This window comes from Balaenoptera physalus, assembly GCF_965194825.1.
Source record: "Balaenoptera physalus genome assembly, chromosome: 2".
NCBI lineage: Eukaryota > Metazoa > Chordata > Mammalia > Artiodactyla > Balaenopteridae > Balaenoptera > Balaenoptera physalus.
The window spans coordinates 170,049,012-170,076,857 of record NC_138883.1 but is presented as its reverse complement, the minus strand read 5'-3'; the positions used below and the strand labels follow the sequence as shown (position 1 = coordinate 170,076,857).

Sequence of the window (27,846 nt, the reverse complement as noted above, 5' to 3'; positions counted from 1 at the left end):
GAGCCTGATTCCTCCAGCTCTGTTTTTCTTTCTCAAGATTGCTTTGGCTATTCGGGGTCTTTTGTGTTTCCATACAAATTGTGAATTTTTTGTTCTAGTTCTGTGAAAAATGCCAGTGGTAGTTTGATATGGATATATGTATTTGTATAACAGATTCACTTTGCTGTACACCTGAAACTAACACAACACTGTAAATCAATTATACCGTGATGTGCTCCTGCTTCAGCAGAAAGAGAATTTGAAAATGCAGGAAAGGAGAGGGAATGCGGGAGGGGCAAAGTAGGGGGAGGGGAGTAAGAGGTACCAACTATTATGTATAAAATAAGCTACAAGGATGTACTGTACAACACAGGGAGTACAGCCAATATTTTATAATAACTGTAAATGGAGTAGAACATTTAAAATTGTGAATCACTATATTGTACACCTGTAACATATAATATTGCATAGCAACTGTACTTCAATTAAAAATAAATAAATAAGCAGTAAAGGAGCAGTTACAGTGCACCGTGATGGGGGCTGCTTTGGGGGAACACAAGAGGGCACCCTACTCCCAGGGTTCAGGGAAGACCCCCACCCCGGGGGAGGTGGGGGAAGAAGCCAGGTAGCCAGGATCTGAAAGCAGGTTGTGAGGCTAGTCACCAAATTCCTCCCCAAGTTCATGACTTGCCCTTATTATTTTGGAAAAGTTAGTGGAAAATTGGAAAGTGAAAGCGATACAACAGTGACCAGAAGTAAAGTTCTGAGCCAGAGGTGGGGTCCCTGGGGAGAACCAGAGAGATGCTCGGGCCTCCACCAAGAGTTACTTAGACCTCAGCCAGTTAGCTGTGTTCAATCTAGAGGAGAAAGATCAAGATGAGAAGGGCCTATTAAACACAAAATATGTTTAGGGATTCCTTTTTTAAAACACTCCAGGAACAATAAGATGGTACTGATCTCTCCCATATGGAATGGAACGCGCATTTGCAGACAGGCGCTGGGTAGGAAAACAGGAGCTCCGTTCTGGACAGACCTGGAGAGCGTACACTTCAAACTCACACGTCCCAACAGATCGAGCTTTTCCCCAGTTCTCTCTCTGGGTGAGTGACACCAAGATCCATCTCACCCGAGCCAAAATCCCAGGGCTCAACTTGCTTGAAACACTTTTTTTTTTTTTTTTTACTGCTTTCCCTCTGCAGTGGCCCATCGCCTCTGGGACCAGGTCCAGCTGTGCCCACCAAGCCCCAGAGGCCTGCTCCACTCCCACATCCCACCCTTCAGGCAGCTCCTGGGATCTCTGCTGTTTCTAGACCTGCCACAGCTGTTGCCTCCATTCGGGGTGTCTTACCCTCTCTGGCTGGTTTCCAGAGACTTCCTTCTACTTCGCCGAGATCGGGGTCGGTGCCCTAGTGGGTGCGCACATGGCATCCGTGCTCCTCTCGTGGCTGGGACCCTGGACATCATCAGTGGTTGGTTTCCCCAACCCCGCCATCACCACCCTGGCCCGGCAGACACAGCCAGATGCCAGCCATTGAGCCTTCTTTACCCTCTGCTTCTGGGCTGGGAGTCAGTTCACCTTAAGGATCAGAAGAGAGAACACAAGAAAAGATGTGGATTTGAGTCTTAGTCCCATCACTGATGCTGGGTCTTATTTCCTCTGCTGTAAAACAGAGGTAATAATAGCATCAACCTCTCATGTCGTTAATCAAATTAAATGAGTTAAACCATGTAAACTGCCTGACGCAGTGGAAACAGTCAATAATGGTAGCTCAAAGTTCACATTTTCTTGCCTCTCCTACTTCTCTCAATCGTCCATCTTCTGTGTAAAGGGTTGGCCCTTTTTTGGCGTGGCCAACGAGCCAGAGGGGTTCTTTCCCTTTGCTCAGTGACAGGGGGACTCACCACACACCAGAGGTTGTGTCTTGCACTTTGAGCTCTTCCTGACTCAATTTTCCTTGGGATCAGACATTTGGCATGAACTATTTTGCCCCAACTTTCCTGTGTTGAGGCCAGAAGCTTTAGGGCTCCTGAAGTTTGTCCGGATCCTAATGGCCCAGAGCCACTGTGGATTGCATCATTTCTGAGAAAACAGAATCCTGTGCCCTGAGGTTCCCCCGACACCACTGGAAGCCCCGCTGTGTGGAGCAGACTTGTCCCAGAAGGCATGCTGACCCAGCCCTATGTCTGCGCCACCTGCATGTAAGGCAGAGTCTGACCACACTGGGCCCCAAATGTCCCACAGATGACCAGCTTGTCTCTGGGTTTGGAACAAGTGTGTGCTTTGTCTTTGAAAACATTTTGAGTCACGATTTTTTTTTTAAATTTATTTATTTTATTTGTTTTTGACTGTGTTGGGTCTTCGTTGCTGCATGCGGGCTTTTCTCTAGTTGCGGCGAGCGGGGGCTACTCTTCGTTGAGGTGCGCGGGCTTCTCATTGTGGTGGCTTCTCTTGTTGCGGAGCATGGGCTCTAGGCACGTGGGCTTTAGTAGTTGCAGCACACGGGCTCAGTAGTTGAGTCACGAATTTTTAATTGTTTTATTTTTACATTTGTTTTTCTCCAATAAAGGTAGATGAAAGAGAGAGAGAAAGATAGCTGTGTTAATGATTTCTCTCTCTGGATAACTGAGAGGCAGTTTCAGGCCCTGAGTAGGACCTCCTGCCTCAGACACCTCTACCTCTTGTTCAGTATCACATGATAAATGCTTGCCGTCCTCTGGCTTCTACAAGCGATGACAATGAAAGCCTCTGGAAGGGGCAACACATGAATCCTCACCAGTCACCTTCACTAGAGAGTGAGTCCAGAAGCACCGGTCCTGGAAGCAGGCTTTTCTGTGAAGGTGAGGACCTCGGTTAGGGAAGAGGTGTCAATGGAGTGTCATAAACACGCTGCCACGTTACCGAGCAGTTCAGGTTCGTTAGCGCTTGTATTTTCCTCTTATGTTTTAGGTAATGGGGGTGGGGGTGGGGAGGAAGGGAGGGAGGGAGGGAGACACGGGGTGGCTGTGACTGTGCGTCCAGGATTAGATGAACAAGTCTTGTCAGGAGCACAAACCCGTCCCCATTCCCCTCTGTGTGTGTCTCTGCCTGTTCTCGACCATGAAATGCTAGGAGGGGGAATGAAGGAATTCAATCTATTTTAAAACTCAACAACTGTTGAACGCTAACCCCCAAGCATTCAAAGCACTTTAATCTGGGACGAGTGCTGAACCTGTCCGTTGACTGAAGGATATATTCGGAAACCCCCAACAGCGGTGCCCGGACAGGCAGGCGACACAGGGAACTCCGCTCTGAGCCGAGGTCCTCCCCACCCACCAGCAATGCAAGACACAGGGGTCTCCCCAGACAGTGTTTTCAGGTCAAGTTTTCTCCTAAGGGAGAAATTAAGGAAGGAGGGAACATGCGTCTCATCAGCTGCGGTGTGGTTGGTTCCGCCTGGACCTCCGGGGAAGCCGGCCAGGCCATGACCACACTGTACTCACCTGTGAAAGCAAAGACAGACCACAAAGCAGAGAAAGTCAGTGTGAGAAAATGGACAGGAGGGTAGACAGAGTGATGGGAGATACAGCAGAGCGGGATGGGACGGCAAAGGACCACTTTACATCTAAGGGTGTGATCCGGGTAGGAGCGGAGTTATCACAGAGACAGGAGGCAGGCCCGCCCCGGCCAGGGCACACATTCCCTCACTGGACGGCGCAAGGTCACCCAGCTGGTGGGTGCAGGAGCTGGAACTCAACGCAGGGCCCGATATCAAAGCCCTTCGCCCTTCGCCCCTTAGGTGCGATGGCCTCAGCCTAGGAGAGAACAGATTCTGGGAGGGGCCACGAGAGGAAGCTGGAGCAGTTGTTTTGTTTTCTAAAGAAGGTACTAGAGAGCTTGTTGAGTCCTTCTGAAAAAGAGTGAGGGTTTCATCCAACAATAAGATATTGACATCTACTCCGTGCCAGACACTGGGCCAGGTTTAGGGATGTAGGTGAGTAAGACACAGCCCTTTCCTTCAAGGACAGAGACAAGGACTTTTCTACCCGTAAGAATAGCGACCAACTTTCCAGATCCCAAGAGAGCTAAGACATGGTCAAGTAACAGTAATGAATGATGGGCCTGTGATAGAGGCACAAAGAGGGTGTGAAGGAGAAAACAAATATCTGCAATGTGTGCATGTGTGTGTGTGTATGTGCGTGTGTGCGCACACACTAGAGAGAGAGAGAGAGAGAGAGAGAGGCACATTACAGATGAAGAACATAGGGTTCTGTGACATCTCATGACTGCCTAAGCCCACACGGTGTAAGTGCAAGGCTGGGATTCCATCCCACATTATTTGACCCCAAAGTCCCTGGTGTTTCCATGTGACACAGAGCTGGGAACAACTGGGGAAACTGGGGAAGATCCAAAGAGAAGCTCTCACTCTCAGCCGAGCCCAGAACAGACATCTCTCTGGGCCTCTGCTTTTCCTTTCTGGAACGAGCTAAGCTCATAGAAGTTTTGTTTGGTGAGCTACTTTCATCTTTCTTGGAAAGAAGTGGCATAAATAAATTCAATCATTTATTAAAAGGCAACAAAGAGCCCCTCCTGCTAGCTGAGTTGGGATTTCTGGAAAGGCTCTTTTAGGGGGTAATCCATTCTAATCCCAGCACTACCTCCAGGCAGTTTCCTTGAAAAGATTGAGTTGTGTGTACAAAGTGAATCTTTAAAAATGATTTTTCCCAAGGTGTGGCTCTGGTCTCATCTTAAGTGGGGCCCTTACTGGCTTAATTAACCATAATGAGTGTGAATCACCCTGAGAATGAATCTTCTTTCTTTTTTGATAACTATTCTCCTTATCGGAGTGCACTGATGCCTCACAGCCTGCTTCGAGAAGAGCTGAAAGCAAGGGGCCGGCAGTAGCTCATCACAAGCCTTCTTGGGACCCCAGCGCTGATCTCTGGTCTCATGTCATGTTAACAGTGATCCTCCTCCAGTTCTGTGGGTTCTAGCTGAACCTGGGAGGGGATGGTCATGTAGCCACTTGGGCATAGCCGGGATGACTAAGCAGTTACTATGATGTTTGTAAGGTCGAGCACTAATCCTTCAAGATGGAAAACAGCCAACAAGAGCTTAATGATTTATTTGATTCAAAAATTGAAAGGCAGAAGTTTAAGGAAAATACATAAGACATACCTCTTAATATTTTAATCTGTGTGTATGTGTTCTGTATTTCAGCCCTATTGTGAGCTCTTTGAGGTCAAATCTGTTAAGCTGTTTTCCTGTCACCCCAAAAACGTCCCAGGGTAGTTCCCTTACTCAATCAATCTATGGTGATAAAGATGACCTTGCAAATAGCTGTGTAGTATTTTTCTTTTTAATGTAAAACAGCCACTACAACTGTTGTTTTTTCCTAGTTGACTGTTTTCATGTAATTTGAAATTTTGTTATCAGATGTATACATATTAAGATTTTTATGTCTTCTTGATGAATTGACCCTTTTATCACTGTGAAATGTCCCTGTTCATCTCTAGTAATATTCCATTTCCTGAAGTATATTTTTCTGGTGTTAATATAGCCGTTCTCCTCATTATATTTGTTTTCTCTTAAATTCTTGACTATATTTAGAATAACTGGTCTTAAAGTCCTTGTCTGTACATGGAAGCAACCTAAGTGTCCATCGACAGATGAATGGATAAAGGAGATGTGGCACATATATACAATGGAATATTACTCAGCCATAGAAAGAAATGAAATTGAGTTATTTGTAGTGAGGTGGATGGACCTAGAGTCTGTCATACAGAGTGAAGTAAATCAGAAAGAGAAAAGCAAATACCGTATGCTAACACATATATATGGAATCTAAAAAAAAAATGGTTCTGATGAACCTAGAGGCAGGATAGGAATAAAGACACAGACATAGAGAATGGACTTGAGGACACGGGGAGGGGGAAGGGTAAGCTGGGACAAAGTGAGAGAGTGGCATGGACATATATACACTACCAAACGTAAAACAGATAGCTAGTGGGAAGCAGCTGCATAGCACAGGGAGATCAGCTTGGTGCTTTGCGACCACCTAGAGGGCTGGGACATGGAGGGTGGGAGGGAGACGCAAGAGAGAGGGGATATGGGGATATATGTATACATATAGCTGATTCACTTTGTTATACCTCAGAAACTAACACAACACTGTAAATCAATTATACTCCAATAAATCTGTTAAAGAAAAAAAAAGAAAAGAAAGAAAAAGATTATATTCTTGATGCGGGAGCTAATCCTGCCTGTCCTCTCCCTTCTCCCCACCGCTGACCCCAGACCCAGGCAGACAGATGAGGCACTCCTCCCTTCCCAGCGGTGTTAACATTTCAATTGAAAGGTGATCTAGTAAGGTGGTTAAAGGCATAAATATATTTTGAAACCAATGTGCCAGGCTTCATAATCCAAGTTTCATCATTTATACCATGTTTGACTTTGGAAAAGTTACTGAACATCTCTGTGCCTCTGTTTTCTTGTCTAGAAACATGGATAAGTAATAATGCCTTATGAGGGCTGTGGTGAAAATTAAATGTGTTGTTCATTTTTAAGTGTTTAGAGTGGTGTGTGGCAAACAGACGCTTCTGTGTAAGTTTTGGCTGTTATATCCTGCCAGGTCTTAGTTAATGCAAATATCAACATAAAATGGTTCCACTGATTCTGACCATCACAACATTCACTCTGTGTCCTTGACAAGCCTGTGCCTTCATTTAAAACTCACAGCAGACACAGAAAAGTGGAATCATGCTTCATAAAAGAGGAAACCAAAACAGAGGAAGGGAGTGGCCTTCCCAGAATCAGCAGGTTTGTCAATGCTGGACGCGGGCCTTGAGCCCACGTCAGCCTGGTGCCCAGGCCATGGCCCTTCCACTGGGCTCCAAGTCAACAAAGGGAGACCCCTCGGACATAGTCCTCAGTGTATCTCAGGGGTTTTCCGTTTTAGTCTCACACAAAACTGCAAGAGAACTTATATTTTCCTAAGTATGTTGCATAGAGAAGGAAATAGAGGCTCAGAGAGAAAGCAATTTTCTCAAGGTTAAACATCAAGCAACCATAGAGGAGGCATTTGAACCCAGGTCAACAGAATTCCACAAGCCCATGCCGTAAGTTCTTCACTGTGCTGCTTCCATCTATGTTGAATTTTTAACAAAAGTAGATTTGCACTAAATTTCATGTTCTGGTATCTTGCTCTTTTGCTTAATAATAAATTGGAGACCTTTTCCATGCCAAAAAAAAAAAAAAAAGTCCTTGTCTGCTAATTCCATCTTCTGGAACTACTATGTCTGGGTCTATTGATATTGACTGGTTTTTCTCTTCATTATGAGTCACACCTTTTCCTGCTTCTTCACACGTCTAGTTATTTTTATTGAATGCTGGACATTGTGTATGCTACATTGTTAGATGTCTGGATTTTATCTTCATTCAAAAATGTTGAATTTTGATTTGACTGACAGTTGAGTTGTTTGAGGATTAGCTTGATATTTCTGAGACTCATTTTTTTTTAAACATCTTTATTGGAGTATAATTGCATTACAATGGTGTGTTAGTTTCTTCTTTATAACAAGTGAATCAGCTATACATATACATATATCCCCATGTCTCCTTCTGAGACTCATTTTAAGCTTTGTTAGAGTGAATTCAGTTTGGCCCTACTACTAAGGTATTACATTTCTACAGTCTTTATTGAATTACCCAGGGGTTTAACAAGGTATCCTCACTCTGGCTGGATGGAATTTAAATGTCTTCCTATCCTATGTGAGACCTAGGAATTGTTCACCTTAAAAAGCTTCCTTGAAGTTGCTTATTTCCTGACTGTATAGAGTTTTTCTCTTTACATGTAGAGCTCAGTATTCAGTCAAAGACTCAGGGAACTTCTATGCACATTTCTGGGGTTCTATATAGCTTCCTCTAATCTGTCTTCTCAACTCAGTAAGGCCTCCATGATCTGCTTAGGTTTCCCCTGGGAGCTGTCCAAAAACTGCCTCCAGACAAAAAGCTAGAAGAATCATCAGGGTGACTTCATTTGTTTCCCTTACGTCAGGGACCACAGTCCTTTGCTGTCTATTTTCAACATCTGAAAGCTTTTACTTCAACTATTGCATCCAGTTTTTTAAGTTACTTACAGTGAGTGGTCTAGTCCAGTATCATTTATTCTGTCATGACTGTGGGCAAAAACCCTACTTAATGGTCTGTGTCAACCTTGACCCCAATTTCCCTTTACCCTGAGGACATAGAGAAACAGCAAGATTTTTCCTCCCATTAATCTTTCATCTATTCTTGCTATATGGAGCTGTGTACTTGCTGTCAGAGCTCTGCAAACAACTTCACCTGAAGCCTTCTAACCAGGCCGTGAAAATGATAGATAAACCTGGGTATAACCACCTAGGGAGCCGACCTGTGTACTCTTAGGGAAGAAAGAGATATGAAAAGCGAAAGAATGAAGAGGAGGAAGAGCAAAGGGAAGAGAAAGAGGAGGAAAATAAATTACAAAAGAAGAACAGACAAGGAAAAGAACAAGAAATTTACATCTCCATGAATTAAGTTTTTCAAAAGAATAAGAACACTTATGCCTCAGCCCTGAGGCTCACTAGGATTGCTGTGAGCAGTAGGGGCTAGAAAAGGGGCCAAAATATGTCTTTTGGATCATTGCATTTTCTCCCTTTTGCAAGGAAGGGCATATTTATGGTAAGAAATCCTTACAGGGCTTCCCTGGTGGTGCAGTGGTTCAGAGTCCGCCTGCCAATGCAGGGGACACGGGTTCGAGCCCTGGTCTGGGGGGATCCCACATGCCGCGGAGCAACTGAGCCCGTGCGCCACAACTCCTGAACCTGCGCTCTGGAGCCCGCGAGCCACAACTCCTGAGCCCGCGTGCCACAACTACTGACGCCCACGCACCTAGAGCCCGTGCTCTGCAACGAGAGAAGCCACTGCAATGAGAAGTCTGTGCACCACAAAGAAGAGTAGCCCCCGCTTCTGCGACTAAAAAGAAAGCCCGCGTGCAGCAACGAAGACCCAATGCAGCCAAAAATAAATAAATAAATAATAAAAGAAATCCTTACAATAAGACAGTGAAATGTGATGGTGATAGTGAAAATATTCTAACTTAATAAATTTTTTAAAATGCAAAGTTATCAAATGAAGACAACGGATTTTGGCATTGGAGTGAAGAGGTATTGAGTGCTGGAGACATCGGTTGCGACTTGAGCCTGTTTCTAAATAAGTTCTAGCTGCGCTGAATAATACAGTCAAGGCAAAGTGGCTCCTCTCAGCTTCCGTAGCAAAAACGGCTCACTGCGTGTAGTTTACGACAGCAGTAAATAACCCATCCTAAAAGACAACAGGCATTGAGTTATTCCTTCTTACTTGTATTTCTGATTTCTTACTTGCATTCCAGACTTAGCTCTTTGGAAACAAAACCCATACTGTTGCCAAAGTTGCTAGAGTTATGCTAGTTATCAAAAGTGATGGTATTTTTTCTGACAAAAGACAGCTGGAAATTTAATGTGCTTTTTTTGTGACGTTGTAGTTGTTTGTTTGTTTGTTTTTGGCTTAGTGGGGGGAAAAAGTGCCCTTCTTCGGTAAAAAGCCTCAGCAATTGGACTGAACAGTCTGGGAATTGCAGGGAATTTCCTGGGAGTGTTTTTCTACCATTTTTCAGGGACAAGCAAAATCTAAAACTAGTTGTTCCTTGTTTCTCCTTTTTTGTTAAATTGGGTCACTAAGGCAGACCAGGAGTTGAAGATGTGAAACGATGTCTCAAAGTACAGCTATTTCAACATGGCCATTGGCAGCAGTTTAAGTGACCAAATACATGCATGAGCTTCTGACATTAGCTACATGAATGCTTTCTCTATTTGGAGCTGAGAAAAGAAAAGCCTTCGCTAAAGGACAATTTCAAGCAAGCACTTCTTTTAGCCACCAACACGTGTGTTTGCTGGATCTTCCCGGTCGGTCCACCCCTCTCCTTAGTAAGTGAGAGCAGCTCGGAAGGAGGGAGAACTCATTGATTCTAAACTAAGGCTGGGATCACTGAAGATGTGGGAGCCGGTCAGTACCTGCGGGGGTGGGTGCATTTTCTGATCCATACCCTCCGAACGAGGATCTGAAGAGAGCAGGGGTATGCCGGTGCCTCCTGTCTCTAACGTGCCTGCGACCGGTGGCACCCTCACGAGAATGATGCCTGTGCCCTGGGGGAGCTGGAGCACACAGCGGCCACGCCATGGCTGGGCTCAGGCCCTGATGAGCGCCGTTCAGTTCCTGACTTCCATTCTGAAGTCCAAGGCGGAGAGGAGCCACCTGGGATAACCTTGCCAGTGGCAACACCAGCAGCTGACAGTGGAAGGGGAGGGTGGTATCTTCAGGTGGGGAAATACATGAAGAAAGAGAACACCACGGGCAGTGCCATCTAAGTATTTATAACCTCATGAGAGAGAGAGAGAGGCACACGCTCTCAGGCAGCATCCGTAGACAGAGAAAGGAGTCCGAAGTCACTGTCTCAACGCCTTCAGACATCAAAGAGCAAAAGTAATGAAGTTAAGAAAAGTGTTATGGGCTGAATTGTGTCCGCTCCCCGCCACACCCCAGCCCAGACATTCATATGTTGTAGCCCTAACCCCCAGGACCTCATAATGTGACTGAATTTGGAGATAGGGCCTTTAAAGAGGCAATTAAGTTAGAATAAGGCCATTGGGGTGGGACCTAATCCAATCTGACTGCTGTCCTTATGAGAAAGGAGATTAGGACACACAGGATATAAAAAAATTAATAAATAACAGAAGCCTCAATCGAATGGAATCAGGAGACCAGCAGGGGGAGCTCTCACAGCCAGCGACGATAGCAGATCCCAACAGGAAGAAGAAAGACTCCGCCTCTTTCCTGGCAGGGCTCAGCCAATGAGAAGCCACGGACTCTTTGTTTACTGTAGCCGCCACACCCACCTCCTTTTCCTCCCTATAAAAGCATCCTCCTTCCTTTGCTGTGCAGGGTCTTGCACACGCCTCACCATGGTTGTGGACCCCAAACTGCAATTCTCTGCTGATCTGCCAGGGAATTCCTGAGGGTAGAGGGATTTGGAGCGAGACTTTAAGAATCCGACCGGCCTGAGTTTGAATCCTTGCTGTATCACCCTCAAGTTCATAAACTTCTCTTCATCTAAGATTCCTCAACTAGAAACTGGGGGAAATAAGAGCACTGCATAGGAGAATTGGGGAATTTGAAAAATAGTGCAAGACGTGATGCTCAAACTTGTTTCTTTGAACCTTAAGGTCTGACGGCGGTTTTTCAGGTCTTGCTAAGTGGGTGGAATGTCTTCCACTAAAGCAGACCCATCCTTGTGTCTCCGTCCCACATACACTGGGGTTCCAGAGAGGAGTGAGTCGTGGGAAAGGGCCATACAGCTGGCATTAGGCAGTGACAGCCACTGTCGTGCCCACCTGGCATGAGCATGCAGGGACAGGGCAACTGGGACTAGTACTGAAACATGGGTCATGCTGGTGGCACCAGCCCGTTGGCCCCAGGGCATCAGGCAGGAGAGCTGGCAGATGCGGAGAAGACCTCCGACCCCGGACCACGGACATCACAGACTCACTCTCCTCCATCTCACAACCACGTGTGCAAACTGAAGTTGATTGTGGTTCAGCAGGCAAAGTGCTGCTCGGGGATGGGGTGTGTCTGAAACCATCAAAATCCTAGTTTTCAGACTCACAGACATAAAGAACAGACTTGTGGTTGCCAAGGGGGCAGGGAGAGGGATGGACTGGGAGTTTGGGGTTGCTAGATGCAAACTATTACATTTAGAATGGATAAACAACAAGGTCCTACTGTATAGCACAGGGAACTATATCTAATCTCATGAAATAAATCACAATGGAAAAGAATAGGAAAAAAGAGTGTATATATGTGTATAACTGAGTCACTTTTCTGTACAGCAGAGATTAGCATATTGTAAATCAACTATACTTCAATTTTTAAAAATTGGAAAAAATTATTATATATGCGCATATATATATATCCTTTATCTAACCAAGACTTGAAAAAAGGTAAAGTTAATGCTCAAATGTAGTAACCATATGAGCCTAGTTTTCTGAGATAACAACTCCCCTATATTCTCTGTGCACTTTATTTATATTGTTTTATAAGTCCTACCGCATATGTCTTTTCGTAAATTTCTTCAACCCCTTTAATGGGAAGATTCAGTTTAAAATTGTCAATAAACACTGCATATGAAATCAATCAATCAATCAATCCTAGTTTTCTCCCAGAGAGTTTCGTGACCTCAGTCACTCATCTGTCAAGTGTGTATGTTGGACAAGATGCTCCCTAAGGCCCTTCCTAAGGGTTGTTTTATGTTCACACGTGCAGAACAGCAGCTAAGGGGGAAGGTGGTCAGGTCTGGCCCAGGACAGGATGGAGCCGGCTGGCTTCTCTCCTCAGCCAGGAGGGCGGCGGGTCAGTGTCAGCGTATCTGTGCGTCCCGCCCGCCCAGACCCAGCTCAGAGATGGGTAAATGCTCCAACGGGGCAGGAAGACCTTTGCCTGGAAGCCGGAGGGACGACGTGCTGCTACCAAACCACTAGCTCTGTCAAGACTGTGTCGCCGCCAGTGGGTGACCTGGACAGAATCTATGGGCTCCAGACAGCGAGCAATACCAGCCTCCCAGGTGGGGTTCGGCCCGAGCACCCGAACCCCACTCTGTGCTCGAACTCCCACTCCCCTGCCTGCATCCAGGCCCAGCACCGACGCAGAAGATGTGGAGCAGGTCCCTGGCACACACACACACAGCACACGTCCACACGAGCGCCCGGTGCTCGGGATCTGGGAATTGAGCTGCAAGGCATCCAGGCCGGGGGCTCCTCTAAAATCCCTAGCAGAACCCAGAGAAGGGGGGAACAGGTCATTTACAGTGGACGGCAGCTGGCGTGAGCATGCAGGGGCTGCGTCCGGAGGCGTATGGGATCTTAGTTCCCTGATCAGGGATCTAACCTGCACCCCCTGCAGTGGAAGCGCAGAGTCTTAACCCCTGGACCACCAGGGAAGTCCCTGGTCTCCAGGCCTTTTGACGCTGGCAGCGAGGCCTGGGGCAAGGAGAGGGGACACTTCTTACCAGTGTCTTTGCGAACGGTGAATAGGAGCTGGTGCCAGAGGCCTTGATTCTGCCACTCTGATGACAACAGTGGGAAGACGTGCAGGTGGGCAGGCACCTGCTCAGTAGAGAAAGCAAATCTGTCTCCAGCCCACAGGTCTCCGAGGGTCAGGGCCTTGCTCACCTGGTGAGGAGTCAGGCTCTTCCCCATCAAATCCACGGCCGGGCTGACATTTCCACACGTGGCCGCCACCCTTCAAGGTTGTGTTCCTTAGACTAGGCAGAAACCCCCGGCCGTGGAACTGGCCCTGACTGCTGGCTGAGGCCCTACCCTCTGGAACCCGGGTGGCACTTACCCCACCTTCCATCTTCTCCACTCAACCCTTCAGAGTTCAATTCCCCAGGCCCTCCCAGCACAGGAGAAGCTGGCGCCAGTGCTGAGGCGGACAAGACAGAAGGTCCTTTGTTTCAGAGAGCTCACAGCGGGGAGGGGATGAACAGCTTCTGGTTGTTATTTGGCCACAGCAGCAAGGGTCCATCAGAACTGGCTTAGGACCCATTCTCACCGGTCAAGAAGGACTGAAATCCCTGAGCCCCACGCTCTCTGACACCCCAGGCAAGATCCCCTTTGCTCAGAGACGCCCCCTGGCAGCTGTCCCTGCCCGAGCGCAGCAAGTTCCGCTCTCTGCTACGGGAGGGAGAGGTAGGCTCTAAGCCCAACAGAAGCAGCGGGTGCTCTCAGCCGACGGCGGGCAGACAAATGACCAAACACGAAGGCCAGCAGCGAGCTGAGGTGGCAGGGAGGGGTCAGTGCGATTCCAGAGGCGGCGGCAGGAAAGGCCGCTGAAGGGATGACTTCCGAGCTGAGACGTGCATCACGAGGAAGCAGCAGCCGGACTGAGACACCCAGTGACAGCCACAGCCTGGCCGTATTTTGAGCTGGACAGTGTGCCTCAGACTTAAAAATGAGAATTCGGACGTACAGAAAAAGAAAACCACGGTCCAGCAGGAGCCCTGCAGGCCAGAGGACAGGCCGTGGCCTCAGGGGAGGGGACGGCTGGGGCCACCTATGAAATCCCCAGAGTCCAGACTCTCTAAAGCACTCAAGCCGAGACCTGATGGGAAGGGCGCCACTGGAAGCCGAGCCAACGCTTCGAAACAGCCGTGCCTGGAGTCCGCAGGATGCTGTGAGCAGACTGGGCCCACCATTTGTGTGGCATCTGGATTTAGCAGCTATAAAAATAACAGTCCTATATGCCGCTCATGCTGGTAGGTATTGCTAAGCCTTCTTAAAAGGCTCAAAGAGTGCAGCTGTCTCCCCGCCAAGGACAATGCTCTGGAGATGCCGGTGATGGGTGGGACCTGCCCACGAGACAGTCTTAGGGGCAGCTGGAGACAGGCTGGGGCTGATGCTACAACCTTTACCAAGTCACTCTGCCCTCCTGACTTCAGCCCATCTGGAAACTGTGGGGACCAGGTCTGCTCCATCCCATCAGGGAGCTGCCCAGGGGATGGGTGAGAAGAAAGCTCTGTGAGTTGGAAGCACCTAATATGAGGGAGCGGCGTTATGTTTCTGGGGGAAAAGCTATGTTTGAGATACTGTTCAGACTTCCCTGGTTGACTTCCAAAGTCTTTCTTTCATGTTTGCATGTGCATCTCTACCGAGGGGAACGTCTCCCTAGCGCTGGGCCTCAGCAATGCCCAGACGGAAGGAAGGAGCGGGGAGAGGAGGTATGGAGGGGGGAGGAGGAGAGGGCTGATGGGGAGGGCAGGCATGGGGAGGAGGGACAGGATTCCTGAGTGGAACCCCTTTCCTTCTCCATGTGTACCCAGATCCCACACACATTCCTTTCCTTAAGTCACCCTCAAGGCCGGCTCTGTCTCGGTTCTCTGACCTCCCTCCTTCCCTCTGGGGCCACACTTGGGGTGCGGGGGGATGTGAAGACAGGGGCCAGGGAGCTGAGGCGCCAAGGGCCATGCCAGGTCCTTGCCTTGAGGGCAGCAGGGTGGGCTGCCTTCCATGGGGTGGCCACAGCAGGCCTCTGGGACAAAGTGACATCTGAGGGGCATCGGAATGAGAAGAGTTTCTCATGCAAATCCGTGGGGAAAACGTGCCAGACAGAAATCACAGCTCAGAGAAAGGTCCTCAGTCGGGACAGGACTGGGTGACAGGAATCCCCTGGATGGAGGGGGCAGTGGAAAGGGGGTGCAGACGGATGTGTTTACATCAGGAACATGGTGCATCCCGTCCGGTCCTTTTCCAAGGAGCACTGAGCATTTTCTGTATTTAGGTTTTGCACGTCTCTGAGATTCCTGGAGCTGCGGCGGCTTCCAACAGCAGAACTTGACTTTCTCATGGTTCTGGAGGCTGGAAGTCTGGAATCAAGGCATCCGGCCACGTACTCTCCAGGCTCCAGGGAAGACCCCCTTCCTTGCCTCTCCCACTCCAGTCTCTGCTGTCACCGTGTGGCCTTGTCCCCATGTCTCCGGTCTCCGTCTCCTTAGAAGGACACTGGTATTGGATTCAGGACCCACCCTAATCCAGTGCGACCTCATCTGCAAATACCCCTCTCCAAACAGGTCACACTTGCAGGTCTGAGACTGGAATAAATTTGCGGCGGGGGGAAGACCCAGACACTATAGCACTTTTCTTGACAGGTTTCTCCCTGAGCAGGGGCACTGGGAGGCCTTGGGGTGCAGTGGTTAAACACAAGCTCTACGGTCTGGCTTCCTGGCTTCCAGGCTCTACAGCCTTGTGAGTGGGCCCAGGCAAGGCTGTTCTCCTCTCCAAGCCTACGCATTCCTGTCTGGGAATAATCATAGTAGCTACCCCCTCAGACTACGGTGAAGATTACGTGAGTTAACATATGCTAAAAAAGAAAAAAGAAAAAAAAAGAGAAACATATGTTAAGTGCTTCAGTTGCGCTGGGCACATTGCTAGGACAATGCTCGTGTTCTTCGGTTGCTTATACTTTGTTGCAATTTTGAATGGCACCTTTTCTCTATTATATTCTCTAATTGGTTATTGCCGGTGACTTGGAAAACTATCAATTTGGGTATAGTGATCTTGTACCTGCCATCCATTAGAATTCTTAGTAACCATTTTCCAGTTGCTTCTCCTAGATTTTCCTGGTAGTAATCACATTAGTTTCAAGATACTAAAAAATTACTGAAGTATGACATTAACTAAATGATTGTAGAGCCCCATGAACTGACATTCAAGAAGCACCTTCTACACATTCTTCTCTCCAGAGACAGGCTCAGAGACTTTGCTTCATTCCCCAGACGTGATAAAGACACGTGTCTACTTTCTTGTCATGTCAGAACCATTGTCCAGACCAAAGCAATACAGCTTTACGAGGGCAGGGGCCACGGGTTTGAGTCCTGATCTATCCCCATTATGGGCGAAGCCTGGTAGATACAGGTGCTCGGTGTGTTGACTAACTTCATGGACAGATAATCTCCAATCAAAACGACTGACAGGGGAAGAGAAGATCCTTCCAGGCTGTCACGCGGCGAGAACCCTGTCTCGTCCCCTCGTGCTGGCCGCCCCTTCGCACGTCTGATCCGTGACCAGCACCCAGCCCTTCCCTTCGTTAGGTACCAAGGCAGGAACCACGCTCCCCGTGCAGTGCTGGGATGAAGATGCAGAAACTCTCACCTGTGAGCCTCCTTGTCCCCACACTTTCAGCCATCAAAAGTCAGATGGGAAGAGTTAGGTGCACACGCAAAGCTGAGCTACACACAAGTATAAGACACAAGAGTCACACAGCTTAACAATGACGGCCCGAAACCCAGGCCGAGACCAATGGGGCTGGCCCCAGATCTAACAGGGCTGTGAAGAAAATACTTTGAAAAAATGAAAAATAAAAGCAGAATTAAACCTTTTTTGGATTCCCAATCATAGGGTCATCTGGTATCTTTTTCCTTACAAAAGTGCATGCTGGGAAACACTTTTCTGTGTGGACTCATTTTTTTAAAACAGTTTAAAAAAAAAACTTGTTTGATTTAAAAAAATAGAATCAAGGCTTCCCTAGTGGCACAGTGGTTGAGAATCTGCCTGCCAATGCAGGGGACACGGGTTCGAGCCCTGGTCTGGGAAGATCCCACAGCTGCGGAGCAACTAGGCCCGTGAGCCACAACTACTGAGCCTGCGCATCTGGAGCCTGTGCCCCGCAACAAGAGAGGCCACGATAGTGAGAGGCCCGCGCACCGCGATGAAGAGTGGCTCCCGCTTGCTGCAACTGGAGAAAGCCCTCGCACGAAACGGAGACCCAACACAGCCAAAAATAAATAAATAAATAAATAAATAATCCTTCCCTAAAAAAAAAAAAAAAAAAATAGAATCAATGCACATTAAATAAAAACTGATATTAGGAAAGTTATTAAAAATATGAGGCTGGGGCTTCCCTGGTGGCGCAGTGGTTGAGAATCTGCCTGCTAATGCAGGGCACACGGGTTCGAGCCCTGGTCTGGGAAGATCCCACATGCCGCGGAGCAACTAGGCCCGTGAGCCACAACTACTGAGCCTGCGCGTCTGGAGCCTGTGCTCCGCAACAAGAGAGGCCACGACAGTGAAAGGCCCGCGCACCGCGATGAAGAGTGGTCCCCACTTACCACAGCTGGAGAAAGCCCTCGCACAGAAATGAAGACCCAACACAGCCATAAATAAGTAAATTAAAAAAAAAAAAAATATGAGGCTGTACAAACGAAATCCAAGGCACCTCGTCATTATTTTACAACGACACGCAGTGGCGGGAACGACCTTGAAGGCACAGCTCCCTTGGCAGCAGTGCACCCGCGGAGCGCCGACGCCTCTTACCTCCAGCTTGTGGGCCCTCTCCCTGCTCAGGGCCTCCGAGGGGAAGCTCTGGTTGTTGGCTTCCGCCAGAGAACGAAGACCAAAATAATACTTGGCATAAACACTGGAGGGCACGTTGATGTTGAACTGGAGCAATTCGAGGAACTGTCGCTCCAGCTCGTTCCTGCAGAGAAAGACACAAACGCACAGCTCAGCCGCCGTCCCCACCCGCGGCCGCCCGGGCAGGCTGCTGGACACAGCCAAGTCCACCGGGTCCAGTGCCCGGAAGGATGAGGCCTGATCAACTGGGATGATCACCAGAAAGTGCTTCAGGGCGACCCTGACACTGAGACTGAGCGCGTCTGTGTGCGCATGCGTACACACACACACACACACACACACACACACACACACACACACACGCGCACGCACATACACGGCAGGCTCTGGCCTCACCTCTCCGCGTGAACCATCGGCTCAAACAGGGGGCAGAAGACGCAGTCGAGAGCTGTCAAGTGGAGTCCAGTGAGGGCGGACGGCAGCCTGGAGGACAGGCCTCCCCAAGACCCGGAGGAGCGCCCTTCCCGGGAGGAGAGGTGGGGACGCGCTGACCGGCTTTCCTCGGGACCGCGGGAGGGGAGGCGGTTCCCAAGCCCCAGCACACACCCATCACCTGCAGGGCATGTGAGGAGCCGCTGCTGGGCCCACCCGTCTGATCCGGCAGGTCTGGGTGGGCCCGAGAACGTGCATCTCCAACACTCCTGCGAGCTGCTGCGGCTGGGCCTGCCCGCCCGCTCAGAACTACTCAGCGACAGCACCTGGTCCACACGGGAGCCAACCAGCTGGATGAAGACGAACCAGGGCGGCCAGAATACGCATCTGAAAACTTTCAGGCCTACTTCTCGGTAGTTACTGCCGGAGGAGAAGCGTCCTCAGCGACAGGTCTGTCTGGGAGCACTGCTCCAGGGCCACCTCTCCGGGCAGCACCCCGGGCCCACTTCTGTCCTTTATCACAGTCTCCCCGTCTTGTCTCCTCGGAGCCAGAAACCGTGACAGCTGACAGCGCAGCCTAACCCCAGCTCAGCACCTAACATGCGGTTGGTACTCCATAATTACTGTTACTGAAAGGAGCGGACTAAGCTCAGCCTGGGCGGAGGGATCCAGGGAAGGCTTTCCGGAAGTGAGAGCTGACCTGAGCCCCGGAAGCGATCCGCTCCGGCGGGGAGGAGCCAGGTGGGGGCGGGCTGCTTCTGGCGGGGGGGGCGGGGCAGCCCGTCTGCTTCCGGCCAGGGGCCCCATCAAGCCGTTCGAGCCTGTCTAACGCTGCTATGACAACAGGGGCGGGAGCACTGAGGCGGCAGGGAGGCCGGGAGGTGAGCAGGGAGGCTGGTTCCCCGACGGAAGCTCCCAGGCAGATCAGAAGCGAGAAACCTCAGCAACCTCGTTATCGAAGGCCTGAGCTCCTGGGAGGGAGAGACCAAGACGTCGCGACCAAGACGTCGCATTCAGGTCATTTAATCGGAGGGGCTGCTTCGATGCAGCTTCGAGAAAGGAGTAAAGCCCCAAATGTGTGTGTTGTGCTAAACTTTACACTTTTAATGACTTTTATTCCTCCTTTACGTGAGATTTAAGAGGTCATCCTGTGAAATACTGGAACCCAGATAAGATTTTAACAAGGTGTGTCAAAAATACCGCTACGGCAGAAGTGCTCTCTCCTGGACGACCTGGGACCTGCCTGTGCACCGACTGCCACCCTGTGGCCAAGAGGCGCTGCTGCAGATCCCATTCTCCAATGCCAGGAAGAAAACCTTGCTTTTAGTATAAACGTTAAGAGAACTAGTCTGCTATTCCTGCCCCAGATGGTATCTAGACACCACTGTCTCTTGTTGAGGGTATAACTAGGATTAAAGTCAAGAGGAATCTGATTTGGAACAAGGTGACGGTTTCCCAGGGTTCCTCAGGGAAAAAACAGCCTTTCTGAATATTTGTTTTCTTGAATGTTTCTGTTTAAGTTTGGGGGGGAATAAAGATTTTAGAGCTGCTGTGTTTTCAAACTAAGGCAAGATTTAGAAAATAAAAATAATTCCCCAAATTTGAATTTTCAAATGGCAGCAGTACATCCCCCAGGGACATATGACAGCTTTTTATGTGATAAACCATCAGAAAACTAACAGTGATGCAGAGAGAACGGGCTTGATGGATTTACCGCCCTCGAGGGGATAATTACGAATAAATAGTCCTGATGTAAAGCTCTATAATAAATAAATTCAAGTCAATAAACAAAAAATATTTCAGAAATATTTTAGCTCAACATTGTAAAGAAACCCAACTGAACTGATGCCATTTAGCAACTTGCAAATGGAGCTCTAAAATGGGGTAAAGAGAGTTGTTTTCATCACCTAATGGCCTGTCGGCTTTTCCAGAAAAATGGGCTCACTTTAAAGACCAGCCACCAAGCAGCAATCCCACTTCTGGGCACAGACCCCAAAGAACAGAGAGCAGGGCCTCGGGGAGGTATCTGCACACCCGTGTTCATGTTCACGACAGTGTTACTTACAGCAGCTGAAAGGTGGAAGCAACCTACTTACTGTCTGGATGACAATTATCTCAGCAACTGTTTTCACCTTGAAATATAATCAAGAATTTTTTAATATTTTTCTTTTATTTTTCTTACTATCAAAAACTTCCTATTTGTCTTACTTTTTATAATAAAGAATGACAGATGCAGGAAGGAGTCGTACGGGTCTGCAGCAGGAAAAGGCTCTGGCAAAAGACCCAAAACACAAACAGGAGCTCCCAGGGCAGCACAAAAATGGGGTGCCCAGCGAACCAGCAACCACAGGAAGCGGGGGCCAGGCTGAGGAGGAGTCCATAGTGGTCACTGAGTCCAAGGATTTGGACGTGGGCCAGGACACAGTGGAACCTGCTGCAGCTCAGAGCTTCCTCAAGGAGGCCAGACAAACAAGACCAGAAAAATATTAGCAAGAATCGTGTCACAAAGGCCTGTAAACGGTAAGGAACTATAAGGAGTTCAACCTGATTAAGTGTTTCCAAAACAGCTCCTTTCTCCCGAGAGGCTCTGACCCCACGTCCTGTACACCCAGCCCCCGGGGTGCAGCTAAGCGCGAGCTCAGGATGGTGCCCTGAGAGAGGAGAACACGCAGCCTGACCAGGAGGCACAGGGGGACCTCGGGGACAGAACACTCATTTTAAGCAGGTGAACTTGCAAAATGTGACAAAAGCAGTCAAAACCTTCTCTCTGAAACTGAACAGAAACGGGTAACATTTTAGCCCATCTGCTGCCTGTCATCGGTTTGCAGTGTGTACAGAGCTGGGATGAACCTCACCGCAGACGGAGAGCAGGAAGGAAAAGGAAGGTTCGCCTAGAATACAGTTTCAGTGACCAGTTTCACAAACCAGAAGGTGTCACCAGTACCTGTTCGGGACCCACAGGATGAGAAATACACGTTTTTGCACATCCTATCCACAACCGTGTCCCTTCTCGGCCAGCACACAACAGACGTGCAGTCACATTCACTCACTCCACGCTGTGCACGTCCACAAAGGGTCAGGTTTCCTCCGCAGAGGCCCCCGGCCGCACTCACATGTCCTCCACCGTGATGTCCTTCAGGATCTGGCAGTAGTCCACGTTCCACACGGCCTGGTCGTCCCACGCCTTGGAGGCCAGCAGGATGGCCCCCAGAGCAATCCGCTCCCAGTTGGCCGGACAGATGTCAATCTCTGCGTACCTTAGAAGCCTGTCAAGGTACACCTGGAAGACACGAGCATGCCAGCGCCCGGTGACCTGCCTTTTTCCTGCTCCACCCCTGCCAGCACACACAAACCAACTCCCAGCTGTTCACCGCACTCCCCCAGCTCAGCTTTAAACTGGCGCTGACGGCCTGATCACACTTGTTTTAAGAAGTCAAAGGGCTCAACGAGTCTGAGGCAAAATGGGCTGAGAGGCACACTCCGTAAATGGACGTGTGGATGAGGCCGAACCTCAGGACTCCGGGGCAGGAACGTGTTCTAGGAGCCACGGGTTAATTTCTCACTCTACCAACTGTGACATCAACAGGCATTCAACAAACCACCAACGAGCCAACAAGGAGAACAAAAGTGTGTGAAGGGAAGAAACCGATTTTTTCCATCTGTAGTTGTTTCTAAATTAAACTTTTTATTTTTGAGGTAATTGTAGATTTATAGGCAGTGTTGATAAACCTATTTTTTTTCATTATTATGGTAAAATACACATAAGATTTACCACTTAACCATTTCTAGTGTATAGTTCTGTGGCATTAAGAACAGTCACCGTGCTGTGAAATCACCACCGGCCATCTCTATTTCTAGAAGTTTTTCATCTTCCCAAATTGAAACTCTGTACCTATTACAACTCCCCAGTTCCCCTCCCCCAGCCCCTGGCACCCACCTTTCTGCTTTCCGCCTCCATGACTGTGACTACCCTAGCTACCTTACGTAGGTGGAGTCGCAGCGTATTTGTCCTTTTGTGACTGGCTTCTTTCACTGAGCTTAACGTTCCACGCTGCAGCATGTGTCAACATGTCCTCCCTTTTCAAGACTTAATAATGATCCACTGTATGTACGGACCACATTTTGTTTATCCATCATCCACTGATGGACATTTGAGTGGTTTCCTCTTTCGGCTGCTGTGAATAATGTTGCTGTGAACGCTGATGTACAAGCGTCTGTTCGAGCCTCTGCTTTTGATTCTTTCGGGTATATACCCAGAAGTGGAACTTCCGGATCATATCATAATCTATGTTTAATTGTTTGAAGAACCACCATACTATCTTCCACAGCAGCTGAACCCTTTACATCCCCACCAGCAATGCACAAGGGTTACAATGTTTCCACATCCTTGCCAACACTTGTTTTCTGGGTTTTTTTTGAAAAATTATTGTCATCCTGAAGGGTGTGAAGTGTTATTTTTAAATGAAATAATTCCAGCTGAAGTTGTAAAATGAAACCATGTAATACAGGATTTATAAATTGCTGTAATTTAGTTTGAAGACAGACATCAGAGATACCCACAAAGCCCGTTGCTTAAGTTGGGTCACAAGACACAAACGCCTTTTGAAGTTTCTCTTTGTAAAAAATCTGTTTATTGGTATGTTTTACACTTTTCTGAACCATGGAACGGTTACTTCCATAGTTTTTTATCAAATATATTTGCAAAGTGAAACTACTGCATCAGAAACAATTTAAGTAATCTTCAATACTTCTAGAATATGTTTATAATGTCTGTAAAGTATTAGATATTAGGAAATTTTTTTAAAAAGGCATGCATGGAAAGGAAAATGTTTAAGTGAACAAATAAAACATAGATTATTTTCAGTTAAACAATATCAATGCTCATAGATAGGATGGGAAAAGTTTAAAAAAACAAAAAAAAGGAAGAATCCACACCTGTTATGTCACTAGGGCTTTGGGGAAGAGGCTGAACTTTAGAAAGTCCTTGGGAAACAGGGCAATTATCAGATTGGGAGAAGTTTGTTAAATGACATGAATGTGTAAGTAGAAGGGCAGGATAATGCCAGAAGCAGACTAATAACTAAACAACAGAAAGACCCAGGATGAGACAGGTAAACGGGAAGTGGCTCAAACACATGGACCCAATCCATCCTGCACTGTCTCAACACGGAGGGCTATGGTGACCTAAATGGGAAGGAAATCCAAAAAAGAGGGGATGTATGTATACATATAGTTGATTCACTTTGCTGTACAGCAGAAACTAACACAACACTGTAAAGCAACGTATACTCCAATAAAAATTAATTAAAAAAAGAACCAAAGTCAGACTTCAGCTGGTTGAGGACTGACCAGATGGAATGAAATGAGGGTACAGTAAGTAAGATAAAAATTGGAAGGTAAACAACATTCTCTGACTTCATAGTATTCAGGGTCATTATCTAAAATTAAAAGTAAAATGATTAAAAAACAAAAACAAAAAAAACACAGAGGGCTGCGCTCAAGGTGAGCCCAGCTCAAAGACCTGGGAGTGACAGCCAGAGGCCACAGGAGGTCACTGGAGGATTCCTGACAGGGAACCACCACGTGAACTGGGGACACGACGGTGGAGGCCGGCAGGCACATCCCAGAAGTCTCTGGGAAGTGACCCCAACACACACAGAGAGTGGGCTGCCGTGGGAGACCCCGAGGCTCCACTGTGGGCAGCTGGACGGGTGCTGCCCTCTGGCTCAGAGCACTGGGGAAGAGAGCCCGACTCTGGACATTTTCTGCTGAGACGTCCCAGAAGATGCACGTCAGCAGTGCACGTGCAAGTCTGGAGCTCAAAGGAAACAGCACCAAGATAGAAATTCGAGAGTCCTTGACGTAAAAACAGAATTAAGCCGCAGGCCGGGTCTGAGGACCTGGGGGGAGGGGCGAGAGAGCCCCGAGAGCCTCTCCTGTTTTCACAGCTGGAGAGGACGGTGGGGCAGCCAAGGAGAGGGAGGAACAGAATCTGGTAGGTTCTGCTCTCGGAAAGTCTTGCCGTAGTTTGGAGAAGAGCCTACAGGGCAAAGCTGGGTGTTTGTAAGTGCCTGGGCTAGGCTTACAGAATTACACAGGGCACGTGGGATTATGAAACTGAAGTGGTCTTTTCCGAGGATAAAAAATAACATCGAAGCAGCAAGGACCCTTCAGGCAGTGACTGTGTAGATGCAGAGGGACAGGGCAGGAGTGGGGAGGAACAGGGGGTGGAGAAAAAGAATGGAGGGAGGGGGGAGGAGGAATGATCCTTAATGGAAACAAACTCTGGGCGGATGAAGAGCAGTCAGACCACCGGCTGGAGGCACACCTAGTCCCTCCCTAGAGCCTCCCCAGGTTCCCTTCATCGCTAAACCCCAGGCAGAGGGAGGGTCAAAGGCTCCCTCCAACATATACACAATGGAATATTACTCAGCCATTAAAAAGAATGAAATAATGCCATTTGCAGCAACATGGATGGACCTAGAGAGTGTCATACTGAGAGAAGTAAGTCAGACACAGAAAGACAAATATGATATCACTTATATGTGGGATCTGAAAAAAGGGTACAAATGAACTTATTTACAAAACGGAAGTAGAGTCACAGATGTAGAAAACAATCTTATGGTTACCAGGGGAATGGGGGGCGGGGTGAGGGATAAATTGGGAGGTTGGGATTGACTATATATAAAATGGATAACTAATACACTACTATATATAAAATAGATAACTAATGAGAGCCTACTGTATAGCACAGGGAACTCTACTCAATACTCAATAATGGCCTATATGGGAAAAGAATCTAAAAAAGAGTGGATAGATGTATACGTATAACCATGTCACTTTGCTGTACTCCTGAAACTAACAGAACATTGTAAATCAACTATACGCCAATAAAAGTTAAAAAAAAAAAAAAAGTCTCCCTCCAAAGCGGCAGAAGCTTCCTCCTTGGCCAGTCCATACCAGCCTGCTGTCTGTAAAACAGGGCCGATGGTGAAGCCCCAGGGAGGTCTGAAGAGGGGGCCGCCACACTGCCTGCCTTTTCCACTCAAACAGTGGCTTTGCCTTTTAAGATGGAGGGCTGGCACTCAATTGTTTGCTAAATGAGTAAACATGAATAACGGTTCCTTTTCTTAAAAGGTTATTGTTCTGCTTTCAGTGCTCTACTAATGAAAAGTCCATTTTTTCAGTCTTAAAAACCTAGATTTTTATAGCTCATCTCAGATACCAGGTGTTCCTCAGAATGGATCAGGGCACGGTACTAAAGACAAAATAAAAATCCTGAGAAAGAAATGGCTAACGTATTTCAAATCGCAAAGACAAAATAGCCAATAAACGGCCAAGAGGTCCTAAGTTTCCCGAAAGGTAATGAAACAGGAAACCATTACTGGGCAAGTCTACCTTATTTCCCCCAAACTAGCCTGGGCGACCCTCCCCTCTGCCCTGTTGCTATGTTTCTCTGCATGCACCGTGGCTGCCTTCCTACCTGTCTCTCCCCCTAGGAAACCACAGGTCTTCTGAAGACCAAGCCCGGCTCTCACACCACCGTGCACCCAGCATCGAGCGCGATGCTGGGTCAGGACGTGGCCCCTGCGTGCTGGCCTCAGGTCTCGGAATTGTGGCTACACAATTGTGTCATGGCTACAGTCTGGTCATCGTGTAGTTAACTTCTTCCACCTGTGGGGTTTCAGGATCTCTAAGACAGCTCACAGGATAGGGCTCAGATTAGTATCCATAGCCCTTGAGGAGGAACTAAAGGTCCTTGACTATGCTTAGTGATTAAACTATTATTATTTGCTCCCTTTGACTGTTTTCCTTTGCTTCTGCATTTTCTCACTTCTCGGATTAAACTTATTCTTCGGCTAAAGTTCTTCCACAGACAAAAGGCAGGCAGAGGACATGGGGTCGGGGGAAGCACCACAGGGTCCTTCTCCATTTCGACGACATGTGGCATTCCAACCACACTGTGTGGACCTTCGTGGGCGCTTCCGAATGCCTCTCAGGGACAGGAACAGCATTGGTTTGTGACAACCACTGGTGGAAAAAGTAGGTCACTGAACAGAGCTCAGTAATCTTTTCCAGTTTTTCAGATTTTAGTTTTTAATGGCATTTGTTATAGTCAATGAGCAGGAAGAGTAAGCTAATGTTTTAGATCATTATTTTTATTTGTGTGAAAATTGTAATTCTTCAGGTCAAGAGCCAGGCCAGGCCAAGTGGAATTTTAACTGGAAACGGACCTCAGGACCCCAGACTACATATTTCACAAAGGTTGATGACTATTCTCATTCTACCAAGGGGAGAATCAAAAAGATGTGTGACAGGGAATTCCCTGGTGGTCCACTGGTTAGGACTCTGAGCTTTCACTGCCAAGGGCGCAGGTTCAATCCCTGGTCGGGGAACTAAGATCCTGCAAGCTGTGCAGCACGGCCAAGAAAAAATAAAAATAAAATAGAGTATTTCTTTTTTAAAAAAAAGTACAATAAAACTGTACTAAGAGCAGAAAACTGAGGCTGGACTTAACTCCCGATTTTTTAAAGCAGTTGTTATGAACAATCTTCACCCAGATCCCTAAGACTCTATTCTTTTATATATACGAGCTACACAGACCTCTCCAAGCTCCCCAGTGAAATAGCTTCTCATTGACTCAGTACAAAAAGAAGGCTACTCAATTTTCTTCTTACTTACTTTACCATAGTTGGTAGATATTAATAGGTACACTAGATAATATTTAAGATAATGTTTGAGAAAAATAATGGGCATCTACCATGTCTGATATTCCACTAGGGCTAACTAAAGGAATTAGATATGAAAATACACTCCACTACTGAGGGAAGGCACTTGTTATGTTGGGAGATAAGGCATTCATAATCAGTGCCACTTAATAGCATGTAATTTAGCAGAACTTGCCAGTGAAGCTATATTCAGGGTCAGCTGTGAGAATTCCCTGGCGGTCCAGTGGTTAGGACTCTGTGCTTTCACCACCGAGAGCCTGGGTTTTATCCTTGATCGGGGAACTAAGATCTCACAAGTTGCACAGCACAGCCAAAAACATAAACAAATAAAATAAAATAAAAAGGTTCAGCTGCAACTTCTTTAGAAAACTCCCACCTGGGTATTTTAATTCTCTGCCAAATAAAAGAAGAGACAATTGATTCTTTCTGAACACCATTCCCTAGACCATTGCTAATAGGACACCCTTGCTCAATTAAATTTTCAGATTTAATTTCATAAGAAGGACCATCCTCAGGAGTCTCTAGGAAATACAGGCTAGTGAGCACTTACTGAGCTACAAAGAGCATTCAGTTGACTGTACAAAATAAAACTGTTAAAGGCACGGGGGAGGAAGAAAATGCAAACTCATGGAATCCAGGATACATGTGACCAAACTTCCGATGATGCTGGAATTTTTCCATGGATTTTAAAGAGCAGCCCTGGGTCCGTTCATCTTAGACTCTCGTACCCAGAGCTTAGCCAACTGGGACCTCAACAGCGCTTCCTATTTGC

At 47.7% G+C, this 27,846-nt stretch overlaps 1 protein-coding gene across 1 annotated transcript in view; it reads right to left on the bottom strand.

Moving 5' to 3' along the window:
* Positions 1–26,278, bottom strand: part of LOC309654733 (cyclin-Y-like) — a gene marked incomplete at its 5' end in the record, with an annotated part of 74,609 nt that extends 48,331 nt beyond the window's left edge. Inside the window, 3 exons of the mRNA XM_082449145.1 lie at positions 17,875–18,037; positions 21,459–21,625; positions 26,180–26,278. Coding sequence (XP_082305271.1) covers positions 17,875–18,037; positions 21,459–21,625; positions 26,180–26,278 — 429 coding nt within the window. The remainder of the gene's footprint in view (positions 1–17,874; positions 18,038–21,458; positions 21,626–26,179) is intronic.
* Between the last annotated feature and the right edge of the window lie 1,568 nt (positions 26,279–27,846).